This window comes from Portunus trituberculatus, chromosome 36 (genome assembly GCF_017591435.1).
Source record: "Portunus trituberculatus isolate SZX2019 chromosome 36, ASM1759143v1, whole genome shotgun sequence".
Classification (NCBI taxonomy): domain Eukaryota; kingdom Metazoa; phylum Arthropoda; class Malacostraca; order Decapoda; family Portunidae; genus Portunus; species Portunus trituberculatus.
The window spans coordinates 4,105,321-4,116,724 of NC_059290.1; the positions used below are offsets into that span (position 1 = coordinate 4,105,321).

Consider the following 11,404-nt stretch of genomic DNA (forward strand, 5'->3'; position numbering starts at 1 on the left):
TGAGCTGGTGTGGCAAGGACTGAAATATTGCTATGTTTGAAGAGTAAAAAAAAAAAAAAAAAAAAAAAAAAAAAAATGTTGGCTGGTTGCCACTCTCAATAACAGTGTAAATCAGGACTGTTTCTAGCCTTATGGGGCCCCTAGGCAAGATGCTGTTTGGAGGGGGTTTGTCAAACTGTGATGAAGCAATTCCTGGCCCTTTAGGAGGTCTACAAAGATGCAAGAAACTATTACAAATTTCCAAAGGGAAATTTTACCTTTTCATTGGGGCCCCTGGGTGACTTAGGAAATTTATGATCTCCAAGCTACCCTGGGGGCCCTCTGGTGCCTTGGGAGCCCTAAGCAATCACCTAGTCCACCTATAGCTAGAAATGGCCCTGGTGTAAATTGTAAATAAACTCATTCTGACATATATATATATATATATATATATATATATATATATATATATATATATATATATATATATATATATAATTCAGAATGAGTTTATTTACATTATATATATATATATATATATATATATATATATATATATATATATATATATATATATATATATATATATATATATATATATATATATATATATATATATATATATATATATATATATATATATATATATAATTTATGAACATGTATTTCCTCAGGAAAGTAATTTGATTAAAGTTTTCTGCAAATGACAATGAATTTCCATATCTGAGGATATTTCTTCAAAAAGTGAGTCACTCACCATGCAATGTGCTCACCTCAGTCCTCAGCACTAAACGATCTCTGTTGTCTAGTCTCTACAGAGTGCAATTGTACTCTCATTATCTTGTAGCATTTATATACCAAAATGTTATTTCAACTACTGTACATCATTTGAGTATAACATCTACAGTAGTTGTAATCATCAGCATATTCTATTCTTGGATATGAATACAAAGGGAAGGAGAACTCCAATGAACACATCAATGTTTTATCATTAAGAAAATAATGGTTTAGTGCTTTTTATTCACTTAAAAAATATATTCAATAAACACAGCATTTGCAATACCGCATTTATAGTAGTGTAATACTTAGTGATTACTACAAATATATATGTTGACAAATTTCAAAATGTGTCTCCCTTTGGTGGATAGCTTAAAAAACAACTGTATTTATTTCTCTTTGATGTTGTTCCTTTGTCAATGTGTAGAGAAATAGTTTGTAGGAGTTGTGGAATGAGTCCCGTGAGGACCCACCTCCACGGGTCACTAGGAGGAGCCCTGTTGGGTGAGGACACCAGGGGGGGATGAAGTGCCCTCCGTGCTATCTACACTACCACACCTCGGACAACTCCTAGTAACAAAAGCACAAAGGTACAAACACACTCTACTCCACAAACCTCTGTTGCTAACCACATCCAATCCTAGTAGACATTTTTTTGTTCTATAAATAATAGACTAAGTACATGAGATTTCCACACATTTTTCACGGTGTGTCTTACCGGACCACAATAAAAGTATATAAATGCATATGCTTGGACTCCCTTGAGATAACACAAAAAGCTTTTAAAAAGGAGCACAAAAGACGTCAGATGTATATAAGCTTTCTTTTTGAATGAAACTATGTTAGTAAAATAAATAAAACAATTACTCCTAAAGTATATGACGCAACATATGAACTAAATCTTTCTTTGGAAAAATTTTCAAATAATTTTATCACCACAAACTAAAAAACAAAAACTTTTCCTCTTAAATTTATAATCCTCAGGCAGATCATATAATGCCCTGTCAATTCTCTAATAGGCTTAGCCAGTGGTAGTAGTGCTACTTGCTAATGTACATTCACAACACATCCCTCTAATACTTCATTAAAAGTGAACGTGACATGTGTCAATCTCTAGAGACCAATGATGAATGACTGCAGGAAATTTCACATAACAAAGACAAAGCCAATAGTGTGTGATTCAAGTAGCTAGTCATCTCGGGCTATGTATTCATGAAACATTTCCACAAAATACAAGAGGCATTTTCACACTCTACTTCCCCCATGATTGGCTGAGTGTCTTGCCAGTGACACTTGGTAGCATAAAATTGTCTAGGAACTTTGCCTCTGAACATAAGTTTTGAAGGAAAGAATCGTCTAGGATTCATAATCTATGTTTTCTCTAAGTTGGCAACATTTCCTCCATCTTACTGGAATAGAAAGAAAATAATATATGTATTATACACTATTGCTCACTACTGTTTGTTAGGCAGTATAACTTAGTTTTAGTGAAAGCTTTATGGAAGAATGGTTGATACCATGAAATAAATCACATGTAACCTTGGAAACCAAAAACTATTGGTCATGACATACTGTATTTGATGCATTACAAGACACACATTTTCAAGTTACTCCAAAGAATCACCAAGCTCCTTGCAAGATAATGTCAAGTGGTCAGCTTTGGGATAAAAAAATACTTCATCTCATTTACATCATAACACATCAATACTTTTCAGCTGCATACTTAATATCAAAAGACATCGTCCAATATCAACATTGTGCCTAATCAAACTCACGATGGATGGCAACATAGTCCTCTCAATGAAATGTCAATATGACTAGCACCACCTTGAATACAAAGCATTTTTGAGAATAAATATGGATTACTACTTTTATGTGTAGACCACAATCAAACCTAACTTACTGACACTAACAGCTTCTTCATATAGCCTCCACTTAAGCTGAAGAGCAGCTTTGGTGTGGTTTTAGAATGACTTAATTATCAATGTTAAACTGTCTCTTGAGAAACAAAGCTGGTTATATAATGTTAAATGTCAAATTCTAGCTGGGAGTCCACAAACATACCTATATTTCCAGCTGAAGAAAATGAATTTACTGCCAATGCCATATCATCAAAACCAGAGGAGCAATGGAGACAGACTTCACCATGAAGTGGCAGGAACATCATCTTGCAGAATTATTTTCATATTTTTTATTAGATTGCATCTATGAAGTAGCATCTTGTAAGGCATCAAATATATCATATCAATGTCTTAAACATCTTGATTTTCAACGAAATACAATAATACACTTTCAATAAAAGTAGCTTTTCTATGATTGAAAGGGTCTGTAAAATTTACAAAATATTGCTTCTCCCATTGAAATTAAGAAATAAATGGCAACAACTTTGGCTGTACATAACTAAGCACAATACAATATCTTACACTCACTTTCATACTCAAGTACCTCAATTAACTGGACACAGAAGATAAATCTGACCTCTGACAGCAGACTCACCTGTCACTTTTTCATCACAAATATCGATATGAGCTACAAGATTTCATGCACCTTACACAAAACTGTACATATATCACAAGGCAGAAAAGGTAGTCAAGCGAGTCCAGTAATAAGCTGCCAAAACGTGCATCACTCTGGGTTTCCAGTTAAGAATTCAAGATCTGCACACCAACGTTTACGTATAAAATTCTCTGGCCGAGGAGCTCCATCCACACATTACCTGGCATCCCGCTTGTATTAATAATAACATCATAGCAGCAAGAAAACTCCTCTGACTGAGGCGTTTCACTCACACATTACCTCTCATCCCACCTGTATTTATTAATAACATCATAGCAGCAAGAAAACCCAGTTCCTGTTCTCTCTGAGCTATAATCTCTGTAGTAAGCAAAGGAAAAGTCCAGGAAACTGAGGTACTACAGCAGAGTTCCCATTCATCACTGATCACTGGTCTGGAGTGCATTGTTATCTACGTGACACCTCACACTTTCTAAGACAGCATATCATAGCCATGAACACTTAGCTAAGAAAGTGTCGGCAATCTGTATTATTCATAGGAACACCTTAGCCATTACCTCAGTGGCCGTGATGTAAAGCAAAAATAAACATTACAAAGGTGATGAATGGCAGAGTAATCTTAACAGTAATTAGTCTGATCCATAATCAGAAATAATAACATATATATTTAAAGTGCAGTTTACTAGATTTTCTTCATAGAGTATGATAGCAAAATAAAAGTGCACTGTGTAGATTCCACAGAGAAATAAATTAATAAATATGATGATTTGTAATTTATTAAATGAAGTCATGATGAAAAAGATTTTTTTTTGTTGCTTAACCAATAGCCTTTTTTAAACTCTTTGAAATGCTATTTACAAAAGTCCTTATATCATAATGAAAAAATAATGAACTGGAGTTGTACTTGGTCTTGTCTGAGTGTAGAAGATCTCTTAGGAAGTACCTGCTGTAGGGGTACATGGCACCATAGGAAGGGATTTCTTTGACAGTGTATACAACCAACTCAACATCCTGGAGCAGAACGGTGATGTCGAATTTGATGAAATGAAGCACTCCACTTCGGGCATGTCACAAATCTAGTCTCTTTATGGTACAACCCCTTCACCTTTACTTAGGCCGGGAGTTGAAAATCCTGAAAATCCTTAATGGAGAAAAATGTCCTATCACCCATAAACTTTGAGCAGAAACAGTCTCTTCTGGTTGATAAACATTCCAGAAGTGATAACCTGAAACAAAGTCTGATGTCAATACATTGCTTAGCCACCTGTTGCAGATCAAGATTATTATCTTATATGTTTCTTCATATACTGAACTCAGCATGTTAGGAGTAATGTGTATCAAATTTAACCGAGCATATGTTTCAACATTAAGGAAATACAAAACTGTTAACAAAATTAAAATTTGTACATTCAAATTTACATTTCACTAACATAGAACATGAAATCTTAATTCCTGTTCAGCAATATCACAGATCATGAAATGTGACAGAAGAGACAGGTCACCAACAGTAACCTAACAATCAAGCTACTGACACTTTCAAAGAAAAAAATATGATCAAATCACGACCCGTCATCCTACCTTCAGCACATGGATATTGTGACATTTATCCCTAAGTTGCCATTGTCTGCAAACAACTGGGCAATGGAGGTATCAAACACCAGGCAGTCGGAGTTCATGATGGCTGACTGAACGCCTTCGTGTATGGATCGGGGTGTGGCTTCCCAGGTGAGTCTCCTTCTTGGTCCATTCAATTCCAATCTGCCAACAAAAATGTCACATGATTATACAAGAATGTTTCCCAATATAGATGCTTCCACAATATGTTAATGTGTGCAGTAAGAGAACATCTTGTCACAAATAGTCACTACCATCACCACACAGAATTATATACCTTAGCATTTTAGATGGGACTAAAGTGACATTTACTTTTTAATATAAAGTATGCAAAGCTGATAAGAAAGATGATATATACGTACAAGGAGAAAAGGGATGCAACATGTTTGAATACAAAATTATCACAAGATGTATGCCTCCCATAAAAGTAGCTATAAATATACATTAATCTCCTTCAATGCTTTCCTATGTGTAGGACACACACAGCTGGGTTGGAAGAATTGTCACTGCTTTTCCTGCAAACTGTAAAGTCAAAGAGGCAACAAAAGAGGACTGAAGATGTCTCCTCTCTAATTATTTCTTCCAATAAGACAATGATAGCAGTGTTGCGACCTTGCCAAAAAATCGGCACAATTCCTGAGGGAAATCTGAAGAAGTACGGTAAGGGGGTGCTCGTGCAAGCTAAAGATATTACGCAGGCGAGGATGTTGCAACATCTCCCATGCCCTACTGACAGCATGTTTGAGACCGTGAAGGCTCATCCCACTTTTAATTATAGAAAAGGTTGTGTTCGTAGTCAGGACCTTTTTGAGTTCCCTGAAGAGGAAATACTGGCTATGTGTCCTAGCTCAGTCCAAAAGCTGACTAAGAAGAGGAATTCCTCCAACATGGTCCTTCTCACCTTTTTTGGTTCCATCCTTCTTGACCGTGTTCATATCGGTCCTATCAATCTTAGGTGAGGCGTTTTGTTTCTCGCCCTCTTCAGTGTTTCTCATGCTATGGGTACGGTCATGGTAAAAGTTCCTGCAAGGAAACTTCTCGATGCAGTAACTGCTCAGCATTAGACTCACATTCTGAGGAGCATTGCAATACTGCTGCTTATTGTTTCCATTGCCGTGATACTCACCAGGTACGTTCCAGGCAATGCCCAAGGTATTGCCTAGAGCAGGATATTTTACAGGAAGGGACAGATTTGTTATTGAGTGGCAGAGATAAATCAACTCTTCCCTCAGGTCATGCTATCGAAACTGCCGTGTTAACAACTCTCACGCAGCACATTCTTAAAATCTTGGAGTGTATGACAAGGAATGCATATGAAGGTGTATAGTCAATCCAACAAATTGTCTTGGCTGTGCCCTTTTTGAAGATAACAATGTGCTATTTCGAGCTCCATATTCTGAAACAGATTGCTCTCTCACTATCACTACTTTCCAAAGGCTCCAGTTGAAGATGATCATGTTTTCGAGAGTATTTTTTTCGTTCTGGTGATAAATTAATAAGAATTCTAGTTTATTAAAAGGAGAAACTCTCTTGTCTCTGTGGCCTTGGAAAATTATCGTACTGAGAGGAGACTGCATTTCTGAATACAGACATTAGACAGATGCACAGTCCTTAACCTCTAGAGGATTAAACATTGAAAATAGCATGTATTCACACACACAAACTCAGCCTACAATGGAAGAACAAATGAAATAAACTTTGTCCTCACCACTAAGTCTTCCACTCTCTAACGATGCCATCCAGTAGTTATGGAGAAACAGTGAGGTGAAGAGGAGAAACATTTGGAGGAGTGAGTTACTTACCTTCTATACCTCAGTGTTGCCTGATTGGATATGGCTAACACCTAATGAAAATGGCTCCCCTGACCTCTCTTCAAATAATCTAATTAGTTTATCAAGTTCCTACCATACTGCACTACCACTAAGATGAGTAGCAAGTAGTGAAATGTAACGTACATGGAGTTGAGGAGGAAGGACAGGGAGAGGGCAGGGAATCACACTCCTCAGAATCACTCTCTCTGTATCTGAACTGGTAAGAGTGGAGCAGAGACTGAAAGATTAACCTAACTAACTCACACCCAGAAGCTAAATTTAGCATAAAGATCACAAAGTAGTTATAATTGTATCAGGTCCTTGGCTGGGAAAGTGGCTATGGCAGCCTCTTGCCCTTTAGAAGTTAAGGAAAGAAATAACTAATAAGTATGTAACACCTGCTTCAAAATGTGATGAACTTACTAGTACATAAAGAGAAAATACTCATTTTATTATATCATTAACAATTCAAACACCTCTACTGACTAAACACTCAGGATAAAATGTCATGCCAGAGCTGATGCACATCCCACCTTCCTAACATATCAAAGTTAGAACAAAGTAAATCTTTTTTATATGTATATTCATCTTTCCAAAGCCTCCAAACCAACATATAATGCAAAAATTTAAAAATTATAAATACAAAATAATATTTTTCTCTTATGATTGCCACTGTTTGGTGACATTACTAAATAAACTCAATATGGAGTGGAGCAACAAGTGTCTCTTTGTCCTACAACCATTTATAACTGGCATCTTTCCTGCAGTGAGTCTGTCAATAACAAAAACAAGATCAATTGTACTTAAACACTACCTGTATGCAAAGTTTTCTGCCTGTTTCCTGGAACCAATGAGCTGCACGATGGCAAAGAACTGTTGGTGGCCGTCAAACTTCTCTTGCTTCTCCAGTACTAACATGAAGTGGTGGCCAAAGCAACTCTGCATCATGACCCAGTCCACTGCACCAGGCAGGTTGATGTCTGTTGCCAGGAACACAATGTCCTCTCCTGCAACCACAAGTCATGCATCTTTGTAACAAAATCAATCATAATTTCATATATTGATGTATATCAACTGTAAAAGTACTCAAGAAACAATGATTTTCTTTTCTTTAAGACATTTCATATAATCAAAGTACATTTTATGTGTTGTGTCACATCTACCAGCATACAGGAAAACATCACAGGCACTGAAAAAAGTACATGCATTACTATTACAAAACAGCACAAATAATTTTCTGTGCATTAAAACTCAAAGATGGACACATGCACTATTTTTGCAACACGAGTTCAGTGTCAGCAGGACACACTCACCTTGCAGAGTGGTGATGCTCTTGTGGACGCTCATGAGGTGTGGCATGACCTGCTCCAGGGAGCCTTGCCACTTGCACGAGGCACCGGGACAGGGACACATGTACGGCCGAAACTCACAGGTGTCTTCGTGTTCTGTCTTGTCTGTGTGGAGCAGAGTGGCGGAGCAGCCCGAGGAGGAGTATTTGCAGGGAAACATTACCGTAGAGGCCACCTTCTCCATGGCCAGATTTCTTATATTCCCTATAACACAATATCAACCGATTATCATGATGGAACATTAAGTACTTCAATAATAACAAATATCTACACATATCAAATCTAATCTTTTCTAAGGATCATTCCATGGCTTGATATATTGATAAGAAATAGTGTTTTGACAAATGTAGCTTTACCAATGATATTTAAAAAATTCTTGCATGATAAACTCTGCAAAAACAGTTAGCAGGTTTAAAAGAATGTGAACTTAACAATGTAACATAAAAGGAAATAGGTTTATAAAACAGAATAATAGGTATAAATGAAAGTGAAAATCTAACATATATACTTTCTTCTTTGGTATCTTGAACAGACCACAAAAAAAAAGGAAGATCAAACAGCCATATAAAAAATGAATGGAGGATGTAACAATGCCATAAAAGAAATAAAAGTAACCACACATAAATTTTGGAAAATAATGGAAAAGACGGAAACGGAAACAGAAAACAATAGCAAAAATCACTGAAACGTGAACAAATCCAAAGACCCCGCCAGCAAGGCAAACACATGAGGGAGAGCCCCTGACTGATCTTCTGACTTACAACTCAACTGAACTCAAGAGCCACTAGTACTGACCTAAGGGTCCCCGGCATGTTGGACAGCAGGTGAGTTTAGGGCGGCAGTTGGCACATACAAGGTGGCCACTCTGGCACTGCAGGATGGGAGGCAGTACATAGTCAAAACACACAGGACACTCAAATAAGCTGGCTAGCTCTGTGTTGCCCCCCGGCGGAGCACCAGAGGGTGGGGACTGAGGGTGCACAGCCCTCCCACTTTTACTTGCAAATGCACTCATATTTGCAAGCTTAGTTTCTGCAAGGTAAAATACAACATTAGTCAGAGTTATGTCAAGGTTTTCTAGCAGCACACACTCTTATAAAAACTAAATAACCCTGTGACAACACAGATGCACACTAATCACAAACAATGTAAACCACCAGCACCGAGGTGCAACATTCCACCTTCCTGCAGATGGCTGACAGCAGGATCACTCTAAACAATTGTCTCTTTAGCTAGACACAGTTAAAAAAACATGACCAAAATTTGATATGATTAAATAGCAGGTCAGTGACTTCTGATCACCAGAGTTTGGGAAACTAATGTTTTAAAAGCTTCATGTATTTCATTGTCCATTAATATTTTGGAAATACTTAATCAGAAGACACAGTAACATTATAGGTCTTGATAAAATGATGGAGATCATTATTAGGATATGCAGTCATGAATTGAAGACAAATATTAAGCAATAACAATTGTACCCAACAACAGCTTCACTTACTCCTCATTTGGTAATCTGCACCACACCTCTCACACACCACACCAGCAACACCACCACCACCAGGTCACTGATGATGTACCACTGCTCTGCTGGTGCTCATCGTGGTGGAAAACAATCACTAATAGCGACCTTCTTGGGCTTGACAATGATAGTGTTGCAGAACATTATCTTTCTCATCCTAACTACAAAAAATTATCAATTGTATTTGTACTTTATGCATTAAATAAACAGTAAGTACTATAACAACATGATAATACACCTAGCAGACATCTAGCAGGGTAAGCTCAGGCCTGGCTACTAACTGACGAGTAAGAGAAATATGTAGCACAAGGAATCTTGAGATAAATCTTGACAAGTCTTGCCTTCGGTAGCATCTCATGGTGTTTTCCTGTGATCCCCTTGCTCTCCCTTCACTACATGACCTTATACAGACTGCAAACTCAAAGCACAGGGAACTTTTGGACATTGGTGGCAAAATAACAACTTTTAAGAACATGTACTACAAGAAATCCTCAAGACGAACCCAGCCTGACTTTACTTCACCAACATCTTAGGCACTTCTAGATCATTTCCCAGCTCCCTTCCCTTCATCATCCCTTAAAACACCCATCCACACCACCACTACGGAGGAAGTACAGGGCATAACCTGTCAACAACCAGAAAGCTACATGGGGACGGAAATTGTTTTGGTGAATGACGTAATCCTTAACACCACAGGGTACAGGGGCACTACCCAGGCCGCCACAGCCATACCCGGCCATTCATGGGGACTGAATACAACTTTTCCTAGTGTAAAGGCGAGGCAGAAGGTCGGGATTACCTCATAGGAGTGTTTGTTTTGGTGCTGAGGCAGAGTGAGTCACCAGCAGGTCGGCCAACACAGTCCTGGCCGCCATTGATCACCTTCTTCCTGCCCCGCCAATCTTAAATCCTCTTCCGTGCTAGTCTCGAGTCTTCCTCCGCTTTCTTGCCCCTTTCTTCTTCCTACCATGTTATGTCCCTCTTTATCCTTGTCTTGGTGTTCATTTCCTCATTACGTGCCCTCTGTGTTATCCCTGTTGTTTCTTTAATATAATTTTGTCCTTACATCATATTCATACCCTTTAAAGTCTTATATAATCTTGTTGCAGTGGTTTCATTCATAATCTGCCCTCCGTTTTCTTTCTCCTATTAATTTTATTTCTTTAAGTACTTTATTTTCCTGCATATCCTCTTTTTTTAAGCTTCGTCATCCTATTTTATATTGTTTACTGATCAGTTCAGTTGCATCTAGAGATTAACATTTCTTAATTTCTTATCAATGTTATCGCAGACCTCTTAATTAGCGTTATCAATCTCCTATACCTTGCATCTTCTATACCTTGCACGGGCTGTTTTGATCTTCAGTTTGTGCATATCTTTTTTTTTTTTTTTTTACTATCGTACTTATTGATATAGCAAGCATACAATTTATTTTCACTGTCTACTCCATGTTGATTAATTGCTGCCTTATCACATTTTTCTGACTTTTCATTGTCATATCTTTACTCATTTTTGGGAGTTTCCATGACGTACCATCCTCTTACATAAGCAGTATATCGTGTTTGTGTATTACTCTGATAGTACTGTTCCTTAAAGTTCATGCGAGACTACAGCACACCAATTATTTATCTGTAGTATCTTGTCATCCTATTAATTTCACATATCCCATCTTCAACTTTTCATTCCCTAATTTATTACTCAAATGGTGTTTTTTTCATGATCACATATTCTCTTGAACATTTTTTCATATTACTCAGGTACGGCAGCGTCTCAAGATTAATGACACTACCTTACTTACCTGCCACACAACACAACTCGGAGCAATATCTTTCTTTCTCAAT

General features: G+C 37.4%; 1 protein-coding gene across 6 annotated transcripts in view; it reads right to left on the minus strand.

The window, feature by feature from the left end:
- Positions 1–981: 981 nt before the first annotated feature.
- Positions 982–11,404, minus strand: part of LOC123513378 (E3 ubiquitin-protein ligase Siah1-like) — an 11,522-nt gene continuing 1,099 nt past the window's right edge. The window contains exons 1-7 of one of the 6 annotated variants that reach the window (XM_045270497.1): positions 10,363–10,510; positions 9,543–9,680; positions 8,840–9,076; positions 8,009–8,248; positions 7,510–7,702; positions 4,849–5,028; positions 982–4,496 (exon numbers count right to left, since the gene is read on the minus strand). In XM_045270497.1, coding sequence (XP_045126432.1) covers positions 4,851–5,028; positions 7,510–7,702; positions 8,009–8,248; positions 8,840–9,076; positions 9,543–9,549 — 855 coding nt within the window. In that variant the 5' untranslated portion in view covers positions 9,550–9,680; positions 10,363–10,510 and the 3' untranslated portion in view covers positions 982–4,496; positions 4,849–4,850. Of the gene's footprint in view, positions 4,497–4,848; positions 5,029–5,810; positions 6,913–7,509; positions 7,703–8,008; positions 8,249–8,839; positions 9,077–9,542; positions 9,725–10,362; positions 10,519–11,361 lie in introns of those variants that run through there. The other 5 variants (XM_045270496.1, XM_045270500.1, XM_045270499.1 and 2 more) reach the window with 5 other exon arrangements.